Source organism: Podarcis raffonei, chromosome 3, assembly GCF_027172205.1.
Source record: "Podarcis raffonei isolate rPodRaf1 chromosome 3, rPodRaf1.pri, whole genome shotgun sequence".
NCBI lineage: Eukaryota > Metazoa > Chordata > Lepidosauria > Squamata > Lacertidae > Podarcis > Podarcis raffonei.
This window is the reverse complement of record NC_070604.1, coordinates 86,624,324-86,650,804: the sequence shown is the minus strand read 5'-3', so window position 1 is coordinate 86,650,804 and position 26,481 is coordinate 86,624,324. Positions and strand designations below refer to the sequence as shown.

General features: G+C 42.6%; 1 protein-coding gene across 3 annotated transcripts; it reads right to left on the bottom strand.

Annotated features, from left to right (window-relative positions):
- Positions 1-1,861: 1,861 nt before the first annotated feature.
- RNF8 (ring finger protein 8) lies at positions 1,862-18,636 on the bottom strand. Of its 3 annotated transcripts, none has more exons than XM_053382916.1 (8): positions 18,457-18,628; positions 14,909-15,037; positions 12,095-12,832; positions 8,246-8,308; positions 6,935-7,024; positions 6,519-6,626; positions 4,902-5,106; positions 1,862-2,972 (listed from the first exon to the last, which is right to left on the bottom strand). In XM_053382916.1, the coding sequence occupies exons 1-8, from the start codon at positions 18,577-18,579 to the stop codon at positions 2,773-2,775; spliced, it is 1,656 nt and encodes a 551-aa protein (XP_053238891.1). In that variant the 5' UTR covers positions 18,580-18,628; the 3' UTR covers positions 1,862-2,772. The 3 variants fall into 3 exon arrangements, with proteins under 3 accessions (XP_053238891.1, XP_053238892.1, XP_053238893.1); XM_053382918.1 differs by having other exon boundaries at positions 2,817-2,972; positions 4,895-5,106; positions 18,457-18,631; XM_053382917.1 differs by lacking the exon at positions 14,909-15,037 and having other exon boundaries at positions 18,457-18,636.
- Between the last annotated feature and the right edge of the window lie 7,845 nt (positions 18,637-26,481).

Genomic DNA, 26,481 nt, shown 5'->3' with positions numbered 1-26,481 from the left:
ATAAACATGACTTCAAACCATATTCCCCCCCCAAGACCCATTTATCCTTATTAGAACCCAATAAGGCAGACATATATGCACAAAGTATTTGTTTTTAATGTGATCCCATCGAGATCCCAAGATGAAATTTTGTAGGAAGCTCTTTAAAATACGAAATATTATTTTTTTGGAATTCTTTAATCGTATTGATTTTTTTATATCACTATTTAAAAATTTTCAAAACATTAAATTTTGTAACTTAAATTAAAAGTTTAAAGTAAGTCCATCGTGTGCCATATCATATTAAAGCCCATGAAGTTCTGAGGAGATTTGTATTTTTAGTTTTGAATTACTGGAATCTTTTCTTATACTACTTTTAGGAAACAGAAAAATGAAAGCAATATAAAATGGTAAGGTAAATGTCACTGGATCACTTGGCATGGAATGCCCCTAAACCAAAAAAAGGAGATGTGCAGAATGCATAAATATGTAACTGATGAAGTCTTTCCAATTTCTGTCCTCCATCTTTTCCCCTGAAAAGTCCAGGTAGGTGACAGAATGGTTAACACCTTCAAACAGTCAAAAACAAATATATACACTACGAGCAAGATTCACATGGGCATATCAGTGCAAACCAGAGATAGCTAACCTGTGTAGTCCAACAACACCCACTATACCTTGCCCATGGCGGCTGAGTATGATGGGAAGGCCAGAGATTCCCCGTCCCTTGTGTATACCCATGACTTTAAAATACTTGATGCACCAGGAAAGCATTTAAGAATAGGCTTGTCCACAGCAAGAGACAATTGATAAGGAGAGTGGTATTTTAAAAAATATGACCAGGAGCTTTTTCTACCAACAAATTACTACAGGCAGCAACCATTTTAGACATGCCCAATGTGCATGTTCACATCATCCCCAACCCAGAAGTGACCTGAAAACATCACCAAAAAGGGGGGAGGATGGGGCAGGGGCAGAATGGAGTGTTTGCAGGCATTTTCAATGGTGTTTCACTTAAAACGCATAATCCCCATGTCAACTGGGAGATGCCTTTGATCGAATGCATGGTCTTCTTAAGAGTTGCTTCATCCACTACAGTTTCCCTCAAAAATATCAATTCTATATACTACACTGCTGCATGCCTGCAGTAAGCACATTCATACACAGTGAACACCCTGTGAAACAGACACTTCGAAGTTGACACATGACTATGCAGATGCAATGTCATGGCAGGGGACGGCAGCTGGGATAGCAGAGCAGAATATCCAGAAAGGTAGCGTCCCTCTTCTGAAATGAGAGTGTTTCCAAAATTGCCAAATAACAGAAATCAATGAAAACTAGGTGCACCATCATGTGTAACAAGGTTGATATAGCAATGCAGTTTGCCTCATTTAACCCATTCCAATAACCTTGTTCCAGCCGATTCCCCAATTGGTGCTCATGCGCCAAGGTAGTTTTGAGGGAGGAAGTGCTTTCAGGTCATGCATTTCTTGGTAAGAAAACACTGCCACTTTATTAGAATTGGGGGGGGGGGGACCACACATTCTTATTATATCATTTATAACAAAAGTTAACATAGCTTTATGGCCTATGTGCCCCTGCATCTTATTTCAGCCTTAACAAAAAAAATAAGGAATTTATGAACTTGCAATAATTTATTGACAATAGTAAACTACTGTGGTGGCTCAGAACTCCTTGCAACGGGGAATGTTAAGTGTCTTTATCCAGTTATAAAAGTGTGATCTTCATTAGCATTAAAGCTAGAATCAATAAAAATAAGGTAGCCATACTCAATTGGCTAGACACACAGAGCTGGGGGAGTACCACACATTCAGAAACACGAAGAAAGGATATTGGCTTATGAAAGCAACTTGAACAGAAATGACAGGTTTTTTGTTCTTTTATATAAATTGTAACTTTTAAACAAAGAAATAAATAACCACCCCAAGACATATCAAGGAAACAAAAAACAGAAAGAGCTGCCAATCCAATTTGCCTGCTAATTTGAAGCCAAAGCCCCTGAAATGGAACCTGAGTTGCTGCAAACTTATAGGGCTATACCAGCAACATTCTGTGAATACTGATAAATATGTAGTGCCACCTTCTGCTCATTCAGAAATGCAACTTCTTCACTCAGCCAAAGCCCTCCTACCACACTCTACACACACACACATGCACACAGAGAGAGAAATGCAAAAGCGCTGCTACAGTTTTGACTATGTCTGCTCAATTTTGGCAACAGAGCTTGAGAGAAAGTGATTAAGATGCTTTTCTGGGGAGTTGGTATCAAACTCTTTGGGGCTTACGGCAGGGTAAATTTAACCGTGACAATTTCTCCAGACTTATGCAGCTGTAAATATCCTTATTCTCTTTATGAACCCATGAGTCATGTGTAAACAGCTTTCTGACACAAAAAGCAAATATGTACTACATCAGGTTACACTTAAGCAGTTATTTAGCTGATGAGCTGGCACTCTCCAACCTATTAGGAGGGAAGCAGTTAAATTTAAGTTTGGTGGTACATTGTCAACTCCAAGAATTTTCATAGCAAGAACAGAAACACGGGTTTAGTCACCTAGTATGAAAAATGGGTTTGAGCCTAACAGTTTTCAATCGCACTCTTCAGAGATGAGGACATCGCACATTCACTTAAGAAAAGAACAGGACCCTGCCAAGCCCTTTTAATCCACAATTCAAATTCCAGTCTCTTCAATGTTCCAAGTGTCCAATCCGTTCTCCCAGAAAGCATCCAGAGCAGGCTCCAAACAACTGCAAGGGTACGGTGCAGACATTTCAGATAACATGGTGGCTGTCAGAGTCTCCCTCATAGTCATCACTTTCAAAGCTGCTTAATGACATGGACTGCACAGATGTAAGGCTGCTGCTCTCGCTGTCTAATGTTGAGGTAATGCTACTGCTCTCGCTGTCTGAGGACGTGCTGAGAATACTGCTCTCACTTTCTGACGCTGGGTTCTCCACAACAACCTGCTTCCCTGCAATTAAAATACACAGATAAAAAAATGAAAAGCAAAAGTGATTTGAGGCAAGTGCAGGAATACCCAACCAAAGGATTTAAGTTTGGAAGTATATTTGTTTTTCAGTGGTGCAGGAAAAATACATTTAAAAGTACAGTATAGGCAAAGGGTAATGAGGACTAAGGGGGAGTGGGCTTTGCTTTCAGTACTCAAGGGTAAAACTTTTATATTCTGCACAGCTCTGGTCTTTCATACTGAATACTGTCCCTTCCCTTGGACCAATGCCCACTCTTCTCTCAAGGAAGTACACAACTGTCTCAAGGACAATGCTTAAGAGCACAGAGAGGGTTAGAGAAGAGGAAGAAAGAGAAATAAAGGAGACACAATGTCTCAACATAAAATCAATACAGAGGTGGAGCAATGCAAGGTGTCTCTGTCTTAAGCCACTGATGGCCAAACTTGGCCCTCCAGCTGTTTTGGGACTACAACTCCCATCATCCCTAGCTAACCAGACCAGTGGTCAGGGATGATGGGAACTGTAGTCCCAAAACAGCTGAAGGGCAAAGTTTGGCCATCACTGGGACTCTAAGCTGAACTCTAGACTGCTTGACTGCTTGTAGCAGACATGCCATCCTCACTTGCAACATAACAGTTAATCAGTTGGTCCTAGGGAGGTGGTCCCCAAATTCCCACCCCCAAACCACCTGAAATGGTCTTTTCTGCCTGTTGTAGCAATTATAATGTGCTGTGCTATTGCAAAAGGAGCAATAAAAATACAATTAAAAATCAATACAAATATTTCATATAACGGATGTACTTTCTCCCATCTTCAACCACAAATCCACAGACTCACAGCAGACCACCTGAATGAAGCTTTCAGGTAGTCCACGGACCCCATTTGGGATCCCCTGTCCTAGAGCAAAGTCTGAAGTTATATAATAACAATAATAATAATAATACCTTTATTGTCAATGTACAACCTGTGTACAATGAATTTAACCAAGCCTCCCTCCCCGCCCCAAACACTTAATCCCATTGCACTCTGTGTGCTTGTCGCACAACACACCAACCCCGAAAGTCTGCTGCACTATATTATTTTCCGTTCAGCAGCCTAACAGCCCACAGATAGAAACTGTTTTTTAGCCTGTTGGTACGACTGATTATACTTATATATCTCCTGCCCAAGGGTAGAAGATTAAAGAGGTGCTGGCCGGGATGTGAATCGTCCCTGAGAATTTTTCTTCCTCTCCTAGGGCAACGATCCCTTGCGATGTCATCTAGCTGCCTCAGGGGACAGCCCATGATATCATGCACTGTGTTCACCACCCTCTGTAAAGACTTTCTGTCCGTGGCTGTCAAGCCAACGTACCACACTCTTATACAATATGAGAGGACACTTTCTATTGTGGACCGGTATAAGGAGATCATAAATTGCTGTTTAACATTGTTCTTTCGCAAGACCCTGAGGAATGGAGTCTCTGTTGGGCCTTCCTAACCACCTGAGTGATATTGTTTTTTCCAAGTGAAGTCTTCACTAAGGTGAACTCCCAGGAATTTAAAGGAGCAAAGCTAGATTCTAGTCAGTGCCTTCTCAGCAGCTGCATGACGGAAAATCAAATGTAAATATAATAAATAATGTAAGCAATGCTAGCATGAAATGAAGAAGGTGGCTGAATTAGAAGATTAACCCAAATTGCAATATCTAATTTTTTCTAAGTTTTTGTATCTTTAGGTGTGGGTGGGTGTACAACAACCTTGCTGTTAGCTTTGAAATGCTGTCTCCAAAACAGCATCTGAAACTGAAAAAGCTTTATTCATGAACAGAAATAAAGCAAGGCACATCACTGGGACTGTAGTTTGCTATCAATATATTTCTAATTAAACACTACACTATGCAGGTGCCAAGGAATGTTCAAATGCCTTAGGAATGGAGGACCCACCTCTCACCTTTTCGCTCTTGGATGAGGGAAAGGTGGCGATGCTTCGTCTCATCATCCAGGTTTTCCACCATCCTATCAATACAATTGTCCAGAACTAGCGATCGTGTCTTGGATAATATCGTCCCTCTACATATTGGACACTCCAGCTTACGCTTCATCCATTCATTGATGCAATAGGAGCAGAAGCTGTGTGCACAGTTGAGAGTGACAGCCTGAAAAGTTCATATTATATATAATACATTAGATTAGGATTTCTATCCCACTTTATTTACAGAAGCTTCATGGCAGCTCAGAATGGAAAATAAAATTCAAAATACTAAAAACAATGTAAGAAAATGAACTGTCAGAACTGGATAGCTTGGTTGGTTAGAACATGATGCTGATAACACCAAGGTTGCAGGTTCAATCCCTGTATGGGACGGCAGAATATTCCTGCACCGCACAGGGTTGGACTAGATGATCCACAGGGTCCCTTCCAACTATGATTCTATTAAACATCCACATAAAAGGATAAAAGAGTAAATGAATAAATGGAAACCAGTAATATTGTGTGTGTGTGTATAAAAACTAGGAATAACATATTATTTGTCGCTATAAAGGAAATGAACTTAGACATGTACATTTTTGGAAGCAATTATTTGAAATTGAGATTTTTGGAACCAATCTGTATACTTATTTTTAAAAAGTAGACTGATATTTAACATATTTTAAAGGTATGATAAAATGTAATAATCGTGATGCCAATGGTCTTTTAGTAAGATATTGTAGGATTATTGAAAAGGTTTATTATTAGTTTTTTTATTATTACTATTATTATTACTGTATTATTATTGAATATATATACCGCCCTATACCCAAGGGTCTCAGGGCGGTTTACAGAATAAAATCAAGATATAAAACCACAAATACCTAATAAAAACAACAACCCAATAGCCCCCCACAAAAGAACACATTTTAAAAGGGCATAGGATGTATTTATATACAGTGGTGCCCCGCAAGACGAAAATAATCCGTTCTGCGGGAGCCTTCGTCTTGCAGGGATTTTCGTCTTGCGGAGCTCCGCTATCAGCCGATCAGCTGATAAGCGGTAAAACAGCTGATAAGCGGCTTAGCGGCTTTTAGCACTTAGCGGATAAGCGGCAATTTAGAGATAAGGAGCTTAGCGCCTTTCAGAAAAGGCAAAAAAAAAGGGAGACCACGGAAAAAAATTCGTTTTGCGAGTAAGCCCCATAGAAAAAAACGTCTTGCGAAGCAGAAAAAATGTCGGAAAGCCCTTTCGTCTTGCGCGTTTTTCGTTTAGCGGGGCATTCGTCTAGCAGGGTACCACTGTAATAGAATGTGTTGCATTAAATGATACTCTAATATCTGTATTATCTTTTGGAGTCTGTATAGCATGTATAATGTTTATTCATTAAATCAAATGTTTAATTCTCTTAAAGGAAATTGTGTAAATCACACACATATCCCTTCTATGAGCAGGAAGTTTCATGAGCAGACTTCTGCTCACAGAATCATTGGATCCAACCCACAGAAATCCCAGGAAGAAAAATCGGGTTCAGTGTCAATAAAAGGGGATATGCACACTTACTACTGCTTCTTAAAGTTTTTATCTTTCAAAGCTTACCTCAATGAAGTGTTCAGAGCAAATAGTACACTGCAGCTCATTCTCCAGTACATCATTCATGTGGCTCAAGGCCTCTTCCTTTTGTGCTCGTGCCTTCTCCTTCTCTTCCTGTAGCCCAGAAGAAAACAAACCCAAAAGCATCAGGTAAACCATGGTAGAAGAATGAGAATGTATTGGGCACCTGAGGCATACTTTCCGAAAGGTGAAAACTTTATTAAACTTAAAAAGCTGCACAAAACAAAATGCCCCTAAAGTTATATACAGCTAAAACCCTCCACTTCACCACAGTGTAGAAATAAAAGCAAGGTGGTGGGAACCTATGGAAAAGCAGAGAGCAACTTCCTTAAGCTGCAAAGTGGGAGGCTTTGGAGCAAGGTCTAAACTTTGACTGTTGTGTATTTTTCTTCTGTTCATACCTTAGTCTCTTTCAGTTCCCTGTCCTTGGCTTTAATGATCTCTTCAAAATCCTTCTTGCTACGGCTCAGTTCTTCCATCAAAGCACGATGCTGAGAAATAAGATACCAAACAGAAATTCTCATTAACATACCAATTAGGCATGCCAGATTCTACTTCACATCCTGAAAATAAGTCAACCCACTGCATTAATATAACTCATTTCCTCTAAATAAACATAATCCGTGAAACATACACATACTTAAAACTTATTTAGATTAGAAAAATGAATGGGCAAAAGGTATGTAAGGATACTGCTAACCGTACAAAGGTAACTAGATTAACTAAATTAAACAAAGTTAAAATAAAATTAATCATAAAATACAATTAACAGCAGTGTATCACACCCAGTTAACCAGATAAGGCCACTCCGACACTGCTTTGAATACTTGCAAAAATAGGAAGCTGTCACCTGAATGACCATAAAATGGGAGACAGCCAACTTTCTACTACAGGTTTCATAGATGGGGTGCCACATCTGAGAGGCCCTTCTATCTGGAGTGGCTCCCTAGCCTATTCTTAGTGAGGACACCACAAGCAGAGTCTCGTGCACAAACCTTACAACTCAGGTTGGATGGTTCTGGGGAAGGTGTGCCTTCAAGTATTGGGTCCTAAGCTCTTCAAGGTTTTGTTCACTGGTACCAACACCTTGAATTGGCCCTAAGAATGTACTCATACATATAACTATAACATCAGGAGCTGAATGAACATTTATAGGCACCTGGAAATAAGTCTGCCTTTGGTCACAGAAGTAGCAACCATCCAGTTTGGGAACCTGTGGGCCTCCACATGTTGCTGAACTACAACTCCAATCCTTGGCCACTGACCATGCTGGTTGGGATTGGTGGAGGAGTCTAACAACATTTGGAAAGCAACAGGTTTCTACTCCTAGCAAAGAGCTTACCGCTCATTTCCTAAATGATCCTCATGATAGAAAAAGGGCCTCTGGCCCAGGTAACATTTTGTGAAGCTGTGCCAAAAGGGAAGAGAATGTGCTGCAGCAGTGGGATGAACAGTAATAACTTACAAAATGATGGGACCAAGCCAAGAAAACGTCAAATTCAACAAGCCCTCATTACAGATTGCTTGTGGTTTTGATACTGTCTTTTCTGTTCTTCCTAATCATCCACTATTTTTGCTACTTGCAGCCAATCAAGCATGTCTCACTGCAGGAGGCAGAACTAGGCATCCTGGCAATTCGTCAGTGGGGGTAACATTTGAACATCCTCAAGCGATACAAACATTGGAAATAACCTAACACTTTGCTAAGTTACCTGCACTAGAACCTGGGTCAGTTGTTCCTTCAGTCTCCCTTCTCCTTCCTCCTCTTTTGCTCCCTAAACAATAAATAAGAGCCTGTCAGTCAAGTATAGGAAAGACATATAGAACTAAGAACAACAACATGCAGGATAACAGAAACTAATGGAAGAATGTGCTAAAAGGAGTCAAACAAGTTTTCTTCCATGCAGTTGGAAAATAACAATAAAATGGCTGCTGCCTACACAAAACTGAAACCTGAAAAGGAAATCTTCAATTATTTTTACAGTATTCCTAATCAGAGACACATACCCCTATACAATACACTTTTGGCATAAACTATCTAATCATGTAATGCCTGCTGTGGTTGTATAGGCAAGGGAGAAGGGGCCTAGCTCAGTGGTAAAGCATCTGCTTTAAGTGCAGAAGACCCCAGGTTCAATCCTTGGCATCTCCAGGTAGGGGTTGGAGAGAACCTAATATGAAATCCTAGTGAGCCTCTGCCAGCCAGTGTAGACAAAACTGAGACAGATAGACCATTGGTCTAAATCAGCAGAAAGTAGCTCCCAATGTTTCTAACAGGGAAGGAAAATAACCGGAGCAGTGTCTTCTTTGCTCCCTCCTTGCTAGAATATGTGCTATCAAAAGAATGTGAATCATTGGTGGCTTTCTCCTTGGTGGAAGAAGCAGTCACCTACAGTAACTGTTTGCAGGCAGTGGATGTTATAGCTTCTCTACATTGTTGGAAGAGCAGTTTTAAAAGTCCTGCTTGCTGGCTCTTTATGGACATTAACAAGGTGAGTTTAAACATTTTTAGAAAGTGTTTCTGAATATTTAAAGTGCAGGTTACGATGATAAAGGTGAGATCTAATAAGCTCATTGGAGCTTCCCAATTAGCAAAAATTGTGTAACATTAGGCCACAGTTAGGGGTGTGCGCTGCTAACACACACTCACACAACTAGTACTGTGTGCTTAGCTGTCTTCATTGCCCTTAATAGCTGCAGAAACTTCTCTCAAACCTGCCACCCTCATAGGCAGACTTGGGGACACAGAGAGGCCTTCTCAGTGGCTGCTCCCAGACTCTAGAACTCCCTGTTTTTGCTATTCTTACTTTATCTGTAAGCCGCCTTGAGTCCCTGTCAGGCAAAAAGGTGGGGAATGAAAGAACAAACAAATGGATGAATGAATGCAGTCCCCATATCTGAAAGGATTGCAGAAAGGACTGAGACAGCCTGGCAGAATGTATGTGACAGTCACAACCCAAGAAGCTGCCCAGTTCAATTCTACCTCTTCAAGAACAAACTTGTCCCTGCACCACTGACAAAGTTCCGGGGGTGTGGCAGGGAGTCAGTGTAATGGTTCTCCCCTTAATTGTCCCACCAATGTTGCTAGGAGGAACAGACAGGACACACAGCAAACCTACTGCCCCTAAGCTACCATCATGCATGCACTATCAATGGTGAGGTTTTACCATCACAAGCACAATACAATACAGATGATACCATATGATAGAACAAAGCTATTAAACATTTTGAAGTAAATAAAAACAACAGATTGCAAGCCACGTTTCTTATCCATTCATAATCATTTGTGAGCATCTGCCACAAGCAATAACATGCTGGTTCACTGAGAAGTAACGTGTGAAGCAGCCATTAATCACTGCGTTTTAGCAGACAACCCTTATTAGTTGTAGGTTTCTCTTAGCTCACAGATCTAAGGAATAGCTGGCTTTGTCAAAAACAGAAAAGAGATTTCTTTCACACTTAGTGGGAATGTGCAGAGGTGAGTAAAATATTGGAGAATGGTCCTAGAGGTAATTAAAAAGATTTTTCAATTTAGCACACTTAGAGATCCCATCATATGTTTATTAAATTATTTAAAAGACAGCTTCCTTTAATAAGCAAACAATTTGTTATATGTTCATATAGAAATATAAACCTATAAAGAGCTGGAATCATATGTGTGAAAACATGAAAAAAGGTAATCAAAGTAAAACAGATTTTAAAAGACAAATCAGTGAACAACTGGTATTGGTGAAGCTTACTGCTTTATTTTTCAAAAACCACAAAATTATAATATGATCATAGTGAGTTAGAATTATAATATATTAAGAGGAAATTAAGTATGGGGAATGTGTTTATTGAACTATGAAATAAAGAGCTGGGATAACACCATGGTTATAATAGCTAGGGCATTAACCATGATTTAGCAATTTAATTGCACACTCAGGCTATATGCACATTGGTGCCTTGAAATATATTGAGGGTTTTTCCCCGGCAGTGTTTCAGGTTGCTTTTTTAGGTTGCTGTTCATGCCAGAGAAGGAGCGGGGATGTCGTCATCTGATGCCCATTACCTGATTTGCTTACCCACACTGAACTCCAATTCACTGAAGCTGTCGCTGAGAGCTGCCTAAGAGCTACAGACCTCAGCTTCACCATGGCTTCCATTTTTTAATCAATGGAGGCTGTTTAGAAGAACATCAAACAAAACTCCAGGATACCTATGGACTGTGACTAACTTCATGTGTACTCAGGTTCAAACACCAGCAGTGGGAGCACACAAGAGCCAGAGAAGGAGTGATGTGTGCACCGCCTACGCTGTGGTTACCAACTACCAAATGAAGCCGTGTTATACATTGTTGTGATAAAACTCGTTGGCTTTCTTTCACAGACAGAAGGGGAAGTTCTGTTTTGCCACCCATCCTATTCTTCTTATCCCTTCTCTAGCAGGGGCCATGAGGAATCAAACAGGGACAAAGATAATTAAACACAGTGTATTTCCATTGTTCATTTACTGCTAGACACTTTCCTTAGCGCTACTACTTCATCAGCAGGAATTTCACATGGAGTTGCTGATGGAAGAACTAGTATAGGGTCAAAGCAAAGAACAGTACTGTAATCTCTACTGAAGTGACTGTGCAACTAGTAAGGAAGTGAAGCAATATTCTGCTAACTACTGTGCCCATCAGACAACAACAATCCATTCACTTCACATCTTTTTATTGAACCTATAGCTCTAGGAGAGAGAGGCCTTGCACTTCAGTTCTGATCTTCTGGTGTCCATCATTCAAATACAGTAAGCTGTGGCTCACAAGCCAGTAGATGCAGCCATGATAAAAACACATCAAGTATCCTGAGAGCAACATGTCCATTGTTGCTGATCTTGCTATCTTGCCTAGTCTCACCAAAAGATGCACCATCTGCAGAAATGCAACTCATGTGTCTCAATGGGCTTTTTGCAACACAAGAAATTCAAGGAAATTAGGACAGGGAGCAAACAATCCTATCTTTGCCAATCTCATCGTAAAACAACTACAATTAAAATGCTGCGCTTACTTTGAAAAATACAAATTCTACAGTGAAACAGGACCAAGTGTTGACTCCAAGTGTTGCATAGTATTTTTATACTATTTATATTATATTTTTATACATGTGATAATTTTTGTATTAAATAAGGTATGGTACATGACTGGGCAGCCTAATCAGTGTATGAACACTGAAATAAGTTACTGCAATACACTTTGTACATGATGTTGCACGTGCTTTTTCCTTGTCGTAGGAGAAATGTCATAATTAATCTACCCTGTGCTAATAACTAAACAAGCTGGGATTTTTAAGCAGCTAAACTATAGTTTCAAACAAGCTGGCAACACTGTTGAAAATAGCTCATTAGGCACACTAAATGGACGACTAAGAAACCTCAGTGCTGAAAATGAAGGTGTGGTGGTTTGGGAGACTATGGCAATGCTAAAAATGCTAACCTTTCCCCCATCCAATCATTCTTGCTTAGGCACAACTTCAACGCTTGCAAGTTTTCAAATGGTACATGAGTGTGGGTGGGTGAAGTATCACAGCTGCACCTACCTCCAATTCTTCACTGACGGTCTTCTGCAACTGCTCCACTTGCTGCTGTTGCTGCTCCTGCTCAGTGCATAACTGCTCCCTCAGTTCCTGCAATTCCTGCTCCAAAACCTGGATCTCTACAGGAGCACACTTGTTCATTTGCCTCACATTCAGGACAGCTGTCTGTTTCTCCTGCATCTTGGCTTTTAGCTTTGTCATATCTGCTAGAGTTTTCATTATTTGTTCCAAACCATTCCAAGACTGTGCCAAATTTGGGGCTTTATGGTCCTTAGAAAGAAGAGCTAAACCATGCTCAGGCGGAATGGTGCTACAGTGGTTTTTCTTCTTCTCCTTTTTACTAGGCCTTGGAGAAACCAACACTGTTTCCATGTTTTCTGTTGTTTGTCTGGACAGTTCTGTCCTGCCTCCCTCACATTTCCCCAAAGAGTCATTTTCTAAAGACACCCTGTCTCTTTTGGTTCTGGAATTGGAAGGCCCTTCCGCTCCAGATGCCTCAGATTCCTCCAAGCTAATTTTACGCTTAGCCCTCATGTCTTTCGTTTTCTCTGTCAGCTGGTCATTTTTCAGCGCCAGAAATGGACTGACTTTCTTCCAGTCTTCCCTTATTAGTGTATATTCATACTCAGCTGTTTCTCTGTTTTTAAAAGGAACTCCTAATTGGATATAGTCGCCTTCGTGTAAAAGATAGGGCCGTGATGGATCAATGCGTTCACAATTTAGCCAGACACCATTTAGACTCTGGGAAAGATAAAAAATAGTAAGAGAGAGCTAGGAAAGGTGCTTGTTTTTCTGCACATCAAAAAATAAAACAAACATACCAGAAAAACAAGTCAGCAAGGAAAACCTGGCACTCCTCAAATAATACTGCAAACAAACAAAAAACAGCGATCCAGCACTAGAGTAGAATTAGCATGAGACACAAGCAGTATTTCCCACTCCAACAGGAAACATCTGAGCCAAGAGCAGATTTTGTATTTTATGTATCCATGCTGATTAAGTGATTTGTCCAGAAAACTAGCAGTGCAATCCTATGCACATCTAATCAGAAGTTAGTCCTAGACTTACTCCCAGGTAAGTGGTACTATAGCCCAAAGAAATTTATTACAACTCCCTGAGAAGATAAATCAAGATTTAAAAACAACAGCCCCTGGTACACATGACACTCAAGACATGATTTATATGTTGGAAGTGTGGCAAGTCTCCCTTCATCAGCTGAACTAACCAAAATCTTTGGGATCTCCACACTTTAAGCTGGGGTCACGAACCTGTGCCCCTCCAGATGTTGACTCCAACTCTCATCAGCCCCAGCAAGCACTGCCCATAGTCAGGAATGATTAGAGGTGTAGACCAGCAACATCTGGAGGACTGCAGGTTCACCACCCCTGCTTTACACAAAACTCTTCCAAAAAAAGTGTGTGGGGGGGGAAATAATCGAAAGGATATTTGCTTTATCTTTAAAAGGACAGCACATACAACAAGACAAAACAGCATCCAAAGCAAAATGTGAGACACAGTGTGGTAAAATGGGCAAGAGTGCTGGGTTTGCAACCAGGGATTACTGGGTTCAAATGCATGGCCACTCACAGCTGCCCCTAGCCAACCCCACGGGGCTGCTATGTGGATGAAAAGGGGTAACTCTCAAATGCTCCTTGAAAGAAAAGGCTGCCATAAACTCAATAGGTGGGCTAATGCAAGCCACGTTTTCAAACTCTCTCTCAGCATTACCACCCACCCCCATCTGCAAAAAAGAGAACACTGGCTTACCCGCTATAAGGATTACAAGTAGATAATGCATGTTTTAACACTTCTGTAGTACTTTTAAGTATTAAGTGCCACAATCATCTGAAATTCAGTATACAGTAACTGCAGAACCTTATTGGTGATGGCATCCCAGCTACGGAATTCGGAACTTCCATTTCACTTTAGGAGTTTGACTGTTTGTTCAGGTTTTTTGAAGAATATTAATGCCAGAGCTTGTGGCTTATTTTTTACTTGTTTTACTGGTTAAGGTTATAAGTACTACATGTTTCTCATGTATATACTGTATATTTTATATATTGTTTTAAAATCCTATGTGTGCTGCTGTAGGATTGCTGTTTTTTATTTTTATTATTATTATTATTATTATTATTATTATTATTATTATTACAAGTACTACTATTTTGTGTGCCACAGGCTTCCCAGGCAACCAGCCCCCACTACCATGGCAGCTCCCTCAAAAAACCTTTCCATGTCTGTAGGCCTTCCTGAACAACAATGTGGCTGGTTTCACTGGTGGGAAGGGGTGACAGTGGAAGGAAGAAACTGCACAAAATTGGACAGAGAAACCTTGCCCTCACATAATCTTAGGATACCACTCATTATAGCTACTTCATCATTTCTCTAGTCTAGATGATAAATTCCAAGTACTAAATATAAGAGAATAATCCTATACAGTGGACCCTCCAGTTATGTACCACTCTGGTTACATAACTTTCAGGTTACGAATGCAGCAAACCCAGAAGTGTATACTTCTAGGTTTGGCACGTGTGCATGCACAGAAGTGGGACCTCTAGTTCCTTTTTTTCGGGGTGCACACAGACCCCTGGAACAAATTAAATTCGTATCCAGAGGGTATTATTGAGGTAATTCTCACAAAGAAAGTTTACAGAATCAGGTATACATTATCACAGCCATAAACTGTTCCACAAACTGCATACAAAATTAGCTTTTCATGTGGTTTGCCTGGCACTCCAGCTTTCCTGATCACAATTTCAAACTGGATTCCACATTCAGCATCTTTCAAGTCAATTCATTTTTAGTAACTTTCTGTACCTTGTTATCAATCACTGTCCACTGCCCATCAGTATTTTGCTGGAAAACACAGTGGTTCCGGGAGATCATCAAAGGACAGGATTTTGACATCAGTTGGTAAGTAGCACCAGTTCCTCGACCTATACTTACCTAAACAAACAAACAAGCAAGCAAGCAATTAATAATCTCCTTTACCAATATCTCCAACATATCTATTCTGGATTTCAATGCTGTGAAATGGGTACCTCATTAGTTTCTTACAGTAATTCAAGGGAATACATTAAGCCACCATACAAGTATTCCATTATTTTACTTGCAGTGCCAAGATTGTTTGATATGTCAATGTTGGTTGCAATGAAATACAGGCATATAAAAAGATGATTTCCTGGATGCCAAAATGCAAGTTTGGGGCAAGTACTCCTTAGTGAGAGAACCCCAGCATAAATTTAAAATCACAAAATATGCAGCAAAGTATAGCATGGAAATATATGCTGTTACACCTTTAAAATCTGCCCTTCTAAGTTCTTCCCAAAGTTCTCCTCTTCCTCTAACATTGAAAATGACCACACATTCGGGAAGTTAAAAATGGTTTACTTACAAACTCTTCAAAGCTCAGATTCATGTACTTTTCCATACAGCATTCAGAAAAAGTTGCACAGGTGGTAAAACTTGGTGAAAATTCCTAAATTATTGGTATAGTAACACAATAATGGCTTGTAAAAGCCTTGCGGTCTGAGCTGCAGCAAGCAGTTCAAAATGTCTTCACACACTGAGCTTCTCTAGTAGACTGAGGTACAACAATAGGCCTGATTGCCTTCCCCTTAAGGTGAGAGCTAAGCTAGCTAAGCCTGGCAGGTAAGTTTACTCTACAGCATTAACCTCTTCATTAATTAGACCTAAACATGTTATCCCAGTCAACACATTTTTAAAACCTGTGAACTATTGTTGTTGTTGTTGTTGTTGTTGTTCATTAGCTCTCCACAAATGAGTATTTGTTTATTTGTAAAAAGAGCTATTTACTCTAGCAGGAAATCCAAAGTAGCCTAACAAACAAGTCTGAGCAGCCAATAACAGCTGAGAATGCCACTGCAATTATAAACTCTTCAAAATCCCATTTAATTCAGCTTTAGGCTTGTAGTAAGCAACTGGACATTTATTCATTTTTTTTATGAAGATCAAACTTCAAATTACATTAACGTGATACTTAACAATCTGGACTATGATGTCAATATATACAGTATTGTAGATGAGCCCCTTTCAGGTTACATTAAATGCTTCATTTCTCCTTCACCCCAAAGCTCTGCAGTTGATGCATGGCTTTCAAAGCACCTCCAGGGACTTAAAAGGGGGGGAAAGCTTCTCAATATATTTTCAAGCTGTACGGCTTCTATATGAGCAGGGATTCTTGGAGACTCTGTCCTGCCTTCTGGCTCTTGTCACAGTTCAATCTCACCATATGGCTTCAGAGATTATCATGTTCATAAGTACAGAGCCTCCAAGTAACAGACACAGCTGACAAATCACAAATTTTCTCCATCCTGTCACTTGTAAGGTCATCACACTTTTCTACCAAAATAACTGCACATGAACAACAATCCTTTGAAGATCTGTCATATCTTTCATTATAGTACCTTGTATTGGTTCTTGTTGTTTATTTTTATGCACTGTGAGCCACTAAGGAGGATATAAATTTTAATAAAAGCTTGAAACCTTCCACAGCATTTGTTCCCAGAATTATGGTCAACATTTTAATCAGGCCTACGGAGCCTGAGACTCAAAGTCAAAATGTATCCATGAGCTTGAGAACACCTTTGCTTTTGCAATTCCATACTGATAACAAAATCAGAAGGCTTATTTTGCTGCTGATGCAGGCTGCTGTTCATTTATGAACAGTGAACTGCATTTCGCTTGGTGTCAAAGGCTTGCAGGCTGGCTTTAGATTATGCTAACTACTTTGTCATAACCAGCAAAGATGTTCACTAGATTTCAACAGATGGGCAAGTGTTAAGTTAGGCAGGCAAAACTTTCTTTTAAACTGCCTTATAGAAGTACAACTGAAGGTCAAATCTTTTATGATGAAGATGTGCCAGCATGGACACCTCTGTGGCTACAATCTTAAGCACATTCAGGAGAGCAAGTACCATTTAACTAAGATATAGCTCAGAGTGAAGATGCTTAAGGTGGTCCTGTTACAGGTGATCCTGTAAACGCTTACATCACTTTAATCTAGATTCTAGAAGGAAATGAAGCAATGTTTGGGCACACATATGAACTGACCCGGACCCCACAATCATATGAGGGTGGTAACACAAGAATGGGTCTTTTCTGTGGTGGCTTCCTGTTTGTGGAATGCCCCCGCTAGGGCGGCTCGTCTGGCACCTTCATTGCATATTTTTAGGTGTCAGGCAAAAACACTCTTCTCCCAAGCCTTTGGCCAGTTAAACAATGTACTGTATGACCTTTTAAACTGGGTGTGCGTGTGTTTGTTACCGTTATGCACTTCTGTGTTTTTATATTGTAAACCACCCTGGATGAAGGAAGGTATAAAAATTTAATAAATAATAACAATACTGGATGGAAATTACAGGGTAGGGCAACAAACCACATTTTGGCCCACTAGGCTGACTGTTGAGGGCTTTGCTTTATTTGCTGTTTTATTTTGGCAGTTCACTGCTTTTTTATTGTATTAATTGGCTTTATTGTTGTACTGAATGTTACCCTAAAAGTTTAAACTGAAAAGTGGGACAAGCACTTTAAAAGCAGAAGATGACCCATTCAGCCCCAGCTCTAAATTTTGGCCCTTTAGGGCTGACCTAATTCTGCTCTGGACCATAAAGAAGGCTGATTGCCGAAGAATTGATGCTTTTGAATTATGGTGCTGGAGGAGACTCTTGAGAGTCCCATGGACTGCAAGAAGATCAAACCTATCCATTCTGAAGGAAATCAGCCCTGAGTGCTCACTGGAAGGACAGATCGTGAAGCTGAGGCTCCAATACTTTGGCCACCTCATGAGAAGAGAAGACTCCCTGGAAAAGACCCTGATGTTGGGGAAGATGGGAGGGCACAGGGAGATGGGAACGACAGAAGACGAGGTGGCTGGACATTGTTCTCGACGCTACCAGCATGAGTTTGACCAAACTGCGGGAGGCAGTGGAAGACAGGAGTGCCTGGCGTGCTCTGGTCCATGGGGTCACGAAGAGTCGGACACGACTAAACAACAATTCTGCTCAGACCGAGGCTATGGGGAACCATGGGGTGGGGAAAGAGCAAGAAGAAGCTTCAGTTAATGGGCTGATAGTGATACGGTACAAGAGGCAAATGAGAAACTTAATATCCGCCTCCCAGCTGCTTTATTGATCCCACAGCCCCGACCCGGACCCCTCAGCTGAGGAGGGCAATTCGCGCGCTCCCCTCCGAGGCAAAGGAGGGCGCAGTTCCAAATGCGAGCAACAGGAGGCGCAGCTTTCCTTTCTCTTTCCCTTCCCAACACGGTCCCTCACTTCGCCGCCGCCCCTCAAAGCCCCGGCGCTCGAGGAAGGGGGGGCAGCTCTCACCGCGCTCTCTCTCACCTCGCTGCCGTCCTCCAGCAGCAGCCACTCTTCGCTCATCCCCACTCGCTTGAGGCACCAAGTTTGACCCGGCCCCCCTGAGGGGCGAGAAACCCTGCTGTCCCCGCCAACGCACTCCGCCATCTTCCGCGGCCCGCGCGAGCTGCAGGCAGAAGCAATCGCTTGGTTCGGAAGGAACTGATCGGCTCCGCCTGTCCTAGCTCTTTTCTTTTTTTTCCCCTTTCCTTTAAAAAAATAAATAAATAACTACGAGCGGCTTCATCTGCCCCTCACAAAGATGGCCACTTTAACAGGAAACATCCCCCGCTCACTGCTGTAACAGACGAGATCAATCGATGCCAGAGACAGCCGCTGCAGCCGCTGTTATTACGTTAGCTTGTTCGTGAGCAGTATCACAAACAGGCTTCAAATGTAGTGGGGGGGCGTTTGAAGGAGGTCTTGCCAACTGCCGGCCTATTTAAATAATAATTCGTTTGCTGTGTATTCATTTACTTTCTTTCTCGTCTGAGTTTATTTGATTTTAAGGAGATAGCTTCCGCTGCTGCTGCTCTCAGGTTTAGCAATGTTGTTGGGGGAGGGGAGGATGTTACTTAGAAACAGGCAATATTTCAGGGGCTGCAATCCAAGCAAAACAGATTTCGGGAACCTTTGGCCTGCCAGGTGTTGCTGAACTAGAACTCCCATCACTCCCAGCAAGCAGGTCAGTGGCCCTGAAGTGCTGGGAGTTGTAGTTCAGCAACATCCGGAGGGCTCGAAAGGTCTCCCACGCCGAGTACAGAACGACTTAAGGAAGGGGGCGCGATTCACACTGAAGCGAAGACAATAAGGTTTACTTCTGAGTAGACACGTAGAAAATTGCACTGTGAGGGCAGCTGCAGCACGGTATATCGCCTGCTGTCACAACTCTCAGCAAAGCACAAAAAGGAAAAGCATTTGGGCTACCTTTATAAACTACAAGAGAATGCTCTAAGCATGTACAGTTTCATACTTATGAAAACTGCGCATATTCAGCGTACTTTTTGTAATCCATGACAGCTTATGTAGTAATGTATGTGTTTGTCTTTATAATGCCTCTATGTTTATTTTCTGGTACCTTATTTCGTGCATTTTAAGGGAGGAAGCTGGGCGAGGGACTGTTTTGGGAAATGAACCAGGCCCCCAACCCACCCCCCTCACCTTAATGTGGCCTTGGTGCTCCCAGCCAGCACCAGGTGCTAGAGTTTCCTGCAGGAGTGTAGTCTATATGTGGCTCCTTTCATGGACACTCAACTATTATGCTAACCAGATCCAAGAGTGAGAAAAGTTTGGAAAATATGTCTCTTAATTTTAGTAAAGTATGAATTTATTACAAAATATACTACATTTATAGCAATGTGTAGCACGATTACAATTTGCTATATAAACAACTCAAAAGCTTTCTCAGTTCAAGACTGTCCTGCTGAAGGGATGCTTGTGCTTTGTGGACTGGCAGATCAGACTGGCAACAGAGTCGTTTCTAAGGGAGACAGCCTCGCTATTGGCAATTGTTGGGGGAAATCTTTATGAGAGATGGAGGCCTTGGTTGCTCAGTGCAGTTTTCTAAAAAGTCTTTGGCACTGGGTAAAAGAAAGGAAGGGTGAAACAAACTGAGTCGCAGCTCCTTCCTTCTTGGGCTCAGGACGGTAGTATTGCAAACGCTGTGGAAGCCTGGATATGTAAATAAAATTTGGAGTTGTTAATAAATCAAGTTAAATTGCGAGGACTAAAAAAAAGCCAGACAGCGCCCGCGGAGTATCGAACTGCCGTTAAGCAATTGGTGAATCTGCAAAGATTATCCGAAGTAACCGCTAGGCTAAGCCGGCCCGAGTAACGTAGCCAGCTAAAACATATAAGGAGCCATTAAGCAAGGGGTGTGGCTAATTGGGCAAACAATGTCATGCTCTTTGCAATGCGATCCGCAGCTCCTTTTGAAAGTACTTTACATCCTCTGCACCGCTGGTGTGCATGACAGATGCGGGATCTACGGGTCAGCTTCATCAGACTGAAGGTGTTACAGGAAACAGACGTGGTTCAGTGATTGCCCGGCTGCCCCGCTTCCTGAATAGATTCTTGTAAACTCCAAGCGACTTTCTTTTCTCGAGCCAGCTCAGCCCAGCGGTTCCATCGAGCAGAGCATTAGCTTAGATCCCCTAATCGCTTCCAGCGGTTTGAGACCCGCGGGCGCTGCCTGGCTTTTTTAACTCCCTTCCACTATAACAGTTTCTCTAAATGACGCTTAAATTTGCAAAGCCAAACTTCTCCACGATTCTCTGCAATTCTGCCTGAACCCAAGAAAGAGAAAGTTTTCTGCAGTCTTGCTTCTGCAAAGTGTCCCATGAACATCCGAGTTGCAGCAAAAAAGGGGGGGGCGCCCTAAAGTTTTTCAGAGCAATAGCAGGATAAAAATCAGCTCCGTAAGCGAGAAAGGATGGATACAGACCTAGGGGGCTTGGCGAAGGGGAGGAGACGTGACTCGTTTGCAGGGTGGCGTCTTCATTTTTATTTTTTAATTTATTACTGTATTTCACGACATGTATATACAGAGCTGGTTGATGGGGACAGGAGAGAAAGCATCGCCCTCCCACCCTCTTGTAAGCTCCAAGCGACCTTCTTCTCTCGAGCCAGCTTAGCCCAGCGGCTCCATCGACCAATGCATAGCTTGGATCCTGCAATCGCCCACAGGCAGCGGTTTGAAACCTAAGGGCACTGCTTGGCTTTTTAAACTTCTCAGCTGACCCGATGAACAACTCTAAATTACACCTGCGGCAACGTATTTACATAGCAAATCATCTACAGGTTTTGCAATCCCACCTGAGTCCAACAATTAGTGAGAAGCGATTCTGTGTGCTTGACCTTCCCTTGTCTTGCCCAAGGCGAAGGACTTTTTTAAAGACCTGCACTGAACGAGGATGATCTCCTTCTCCCAATAAGACTTTGCCCATCCATCACACTTCCATTAGCAGGCATCCCCAAACTCGCCCCTCCAGCTGTTTTGGGACTACAGTTCCCATCATCCCTGACCACTGGTCCTGTTAGCTAGGGATGATGGGAGTTGTAGTCCCAAAACAGTTGGAGGGCCGAGTTTGCAGGGTGCCTGCATTAGGGCACGAGGACGCTCAGCATCATTTTGCTGCAATTGCCCGTTTCCCTACACTCCAGTAATACCATTTCCTCTTTATTTAACTGGAGGATGCAACTTGTAGCTTGATTTCGCTTTCTTTGTTGTGCACCTTCGTTTTCCTAGGAAAGGAATGTTTTTAAAGCATGCATAGAATTGTCTACTCTCACATGTTATTTGATTCCGGGGGTTCCACCAGCCTTGGACTCCAGGGTGTGGGGGGGTTATTTTGTGAATTGCAGCCTAATAACCAGCAAAGCAATTCATACACACCAGCACTAGCAGTATGATGCGAGCTCAAGCTACAGCAGTTCAGCTGCTGAAAGGAGAGCAGGCCGCTCAACACAGCTCATTTCCCTTTCCCTGCAGGCTGTTTGGTGCTGACTGTTGTCCGTATTGTTGTTTCCACCAGTCCCCCTGCTTTTTCCACCTACAGAAAACCCCACTATTTTTCCCCAGGGGATCAAAAAGCAGATGAGGGTGGAGAATGATTTACCACGCATCCTCACTTCCAAAAAAAGCAGGGGAAAGATTAATTGCTCCCCACTATAGCTGTCAACGTTTTCCCTTTTTTAAGGGAAATTCCCTTCTTCCAAATAGGATTCCTCTCAAGAAAAGGGAAAAGTTGACAGCTATGCTCCCCACCCCTCACCCAGGACACTGCTGCATATCACTTCACCGTTCTCTTTTAGAAATTTTGGATTTCTTTTTTAATCTCTTTAAAGAAATGCGGGGCGAGTTATTCCCTCTCTGCCATCATTTTCTAACAGGGCTTGGTGCAGAATTTCATGCGCAAAAATCTCTATGCAAACGATGCCTGGGCTTGCAGGTAAAACTACCCCTCTTTGAATGTCCTCCTAAAAGCCCCACCCACCCAGATCCAGAGCCCAGAGGCCTTGTGAACAGTTGACTTGCTTGCAAAGTGTAACATTCAGGTCACATCAAAAACAAACCCATGTGCCAATTAAGTTTTTTCCCATCTAGATCTATGCCAGGATCCACATCAGCTTTGTAAGAGAGAAAATTATGGGGAAAGAGATGGTGGGGTTTCTGCAGTCACATCCTTTTCCTTAATAGCCTTTTGTATGTACCAAGAGTTAACTTTTTTACAGCCACCAGTGCTTCCATCTACCTCAAACAGCAGTTAGAGACCAGAAGGTGCAGCCTGGCTTTTTAGCCCTCTCAACTAATCTCATGAACCCATTTCCCAATATACATTGGCTTTCAGATGCATTTCAAATTGTACGTTTTTTACTAAGTATTCCTCAGCAAGGTCCAATTAGCTTCCTTTAAGCTCCTGTAACCTATCCATATATTAACAGTAAATAAAAATTGTTGCGGGTGTATAGAGACTATCTTGAAAGTGCTTTTGTATGTAGATGATGCAATATAAACATTCCCTACTGTCCTTTATTTGTGGCAATAAAGGATTCAGTGTGTTTTTACATGAGTAGAATGTGTCCTTTTATTTAAAATGCATCTCTGGGTTATTTGTGGGGCATAGGAATTTGTTCATTCCCCCCCCAAAATATAGTCCAGCCCCCCACAAGGTCTGAGGGACAGTGGTGCAGCCTCCTGCTGAAAAAGTTTGCTGACCCCTGCTCTGTCTAGACACATGCCATTTGCTGAGAAATATACACCATATACCCCTCTGACCTATTTGTAGGTACAAGACCTGTTTTTCCCCAGGCTGCACAGAGTGTACATTGAAATGATATATGAGTTTATTTTTGATTGCCACATTTCGCCTGGGAAGCATTGGTTTTGAGTGACCTAGCCTGTTTGTAGTAATTTTGGGCACACTGGATGGATGTAGAGGGATGTTTTATTGTGTTTTTAATATTCTGTTGGAAGCTGCCCAGAGTGGCTGGGGAGGCCCAGCCAGATGGATGGCATATAAGTAATAAATTATTATTATCATTATTATTATTATTATTACTATTGGCATCACGTGTTTTCCACTCCCTGTTCACCTTCATGACCTGAGCCAGAATTCGAAACCGGGTCCAAATCCAACACTGCAATGAACTTGAAGTTTCCCCAGACTTTGGTCGCTGTTTTTTCAAGAGAGCCTTCTTGGGCTCAGGTAGTATTGCAATCAGTGTAGAAGCCTGAATATGTAAATAAAACTTGGAGATGTTCATGAATCAGGTTAAATTGCGAGAACTAAAAAGCCGGACAGCGCCCGCGGGGTATCGAACCCTCCACTGAGGATTGAGGAATCCTGCAAGATCGAAGTAACCGCTGGGCTAAGCTAGCTCGAGAAACAGCATCAGCTAAAACCTACAAGAGGCTATTAAGCAAGCGAACAACGAACCAAGTCTCCACCCACTCAGCCAAACTCGACATTACTGTATCTGCAAAGTGAAGCTCTTTGCAGCTGCCATTCGCAGCTCCATTGGAAATGGTGGTTTTTAAAGTACTTTACATCCTCTGCACCACTGGTGTGCTAAAAGGTCTGCTAACCTTACGCCAAGCGAGTTATTCACACTCGTAGGCGCCGCCCTTCGGTCTTTCTGCTTCGATGCCAGCATCTACGGGTCAGATTCACCAGACAGAAGGTGTTGCAGGAAAGAGAAGTGGCCCGGCCGCCCCCCTCCCTGAATAGCTTCTTGTATGCCTCGAGTGAGCCTCTTCTCTCGAGCCAGCTCAGCTCAGCCCAGCGGTTCCATCGACCAAAGCATTGCATGGACGCCCTAATCGCTTACAGCGGTTTGAGACCCGCGGGCGCTGTCTGGCTTTTTTAACTCCCTTCCACTAAAACCGTTTCTCTAACTGACCCTTAGATTTGCAAAGCCAAACTCATACACGATTCTCTGCAATTCTGCCTGAACCTAGGAAAGAGGAAGCTTTTGCGGTCTTTGCACTTCTGCAAAGTGTCCCATGAACATCCGAGCTACAGCAAAAGAAAGGGGGGGCGCCCTAATGTTTTTCAGAGCAACGGCAGGATAAAAATCAGCTCCGTAAGCGAGAAAGGATGGATAGGGACCTAGGGGGTTTGCGAAGGGGAGGAGACGTGACTTGTTTGCAGGGTGGCGTCTTCATTTTTATTTGTTAGTTTGTTACTGTATTTCACGACATGTATATACAATACCGGTTGATGGGGACAGGAGAGAAAGCATCGCCCTCCCACGCTCTTGTATGCTCCAAGCAGCTGCTTTCCTTCGAGCCAGCTCAGCCCAGCGGTTCCATCGACCAACGCGTAGCTTGGATCCTGCGATCGCTCACAGCGGTTTGAAACCCGCGGGCGCTGCCTGGCTTTTTAGCCTTCTCAGCTAAGCCAATGAACAGCTCTAAATTACACCTGCGGCAACATATTTACATAGCAAAACCGCTACATGTTTTGCAATCCCACCAGAGTCCAGCAATTAGTGAGTAGCGATTCCGTGTGAGCGATTCGCCCAAGGCGAAGGACCTTTTAAAAGACCTACACTGAGAGGATGCTCTCCTTCTCCCAAGAAGACTTTGCCCATCCATCACACTCCCATTAAGGCATGGGGACGCACAGCATCATTTCCTGCAAATTCCCGTTGTCCCTACACTTGCCATACTGCACTGTATTGCCAAACTGCACAGATTGCACACTGAAATGATATATGAGTTTATTTTTTGATGGGCCACACTTCACCTGGGATGCAGATACTATAAGTGACCTAGTCTGTTTGTTGTAATTTTGGGCACACTGGATGGGTGTAGAGGGATAAATGGCATCACGTGTTTTCCACTCCTTGTTCATCTACATGACCTGATCCAGAATTCGAAACCGGGTCCAAATTCAGCACTGTAATGAACTTGAAGTTCACACAGACTTCAGCGGCTGTTACTCATTTTTCAAGGGTGCCTTCTTGGGCTCAGGTAGTATTGCAAACAGTGTAGAAGCCTGGATATGTAAATAAAATCAAGTAAAATTGCAGAGACTGAAAAAAGACCAGACAGCGCCTGCGGGGTATCAAACTACCGTTAAGCAATTAGAGAGTTTGCAAATGTAGAGTCGAAGTAACCGCTAGGCTAAGCTGGCCCGAGGAGTAAGGTCAGCTAAAACATACAAGAATCTATGAAGCAAGGGGTGTGGCTAACAGTGCAAACAATGTCTCCTCCCACTCAGCCAAACTCAACCATATCTACAAAGTGAAGCTCTTTGCAGCTGGGACTCGCAGCTCCATTGCAAATGGTTATGATTTTTAAAAAGGGACTTTATAACCTCTGCACCGCTGGTGTGCCTTACAGAGCTGGGATCTACGGGTCAGCTTCGCCAGACAGAAGGTGTTGGAGGAAACAGACGTGGCTAGATGTTTGCCTGGCCGCTCCCCTCCCTAAATAGCTTCTCATATGCTCCAAGCGACCTTCTTTTCCCGAGCCAGCTCAGCCCAGCGGTTCCATCGACCAACGCATTGCTTTGATCCCCAAATCGCTTCCAGCGGTTTGAGACCCGCGGGCGCTGCCTGGCTTTTTTAACTTGAAGTTCACACAGACTTCGGTTGATGTCACTCAGTTTTCAGGGGGACCTGCTCAATATATTTTGGCACTTGAGATATATAGAATAAATATCTCTGACCGATCATGGACTTAGGGGACTCAGAGTCCCATGGGGAGTTGGGCAGCAAAAGCCAAACCCCGATTTTTACATCACTTCATGGCCCTTAGTTTTCAACCAATCTTGCACTGCTGTTGGAGCATACGAGACAAACGTCCACCCCTCCTTTGGGCTGGACTGGACATAAGAAAAAACTGTAAAGCCAGGACTTCCAAGTCCGATGGTTAGGAACTATTAGGGTGGTCAACCGGACCGTCACAATCCCACCATCCTCTGCAGGGAGGAAGGCATTCTTACAACGGCGGACTTCAGAGACAAATCCGCCCTAGCCATTGTAACCCTGAAGCCACGACTC

What these genes read in the sequence shown, in the direction of transcription:
- RNF8 (XM_053382916.1), bottom strand. Translation starts at nt 18,579, where the DNA reads ATGGCGGAGTGCGTTGGCGGGGACAGCAGGGTTTCTCGCCCCTCAGGG. An exon ending in TGCTGGAGGACGGCAGCGAG is followed by an intron (nt 15,038 to 18,456) that starts GTGAGAGAGAGC and finishes TTGTTTGTTTAG; the next exon opens with GTAAGTATAGGTCGAGGAAC. An exon ending in TGACCCAGGTTCTAGTGCAG is followed by an intron (nt 7,025 to 8,245) that starts GTAACTTAGCAA and finishes CTTATTTCTCAG; the next exon opens with CATCGTGCTTTGATGGAAGA.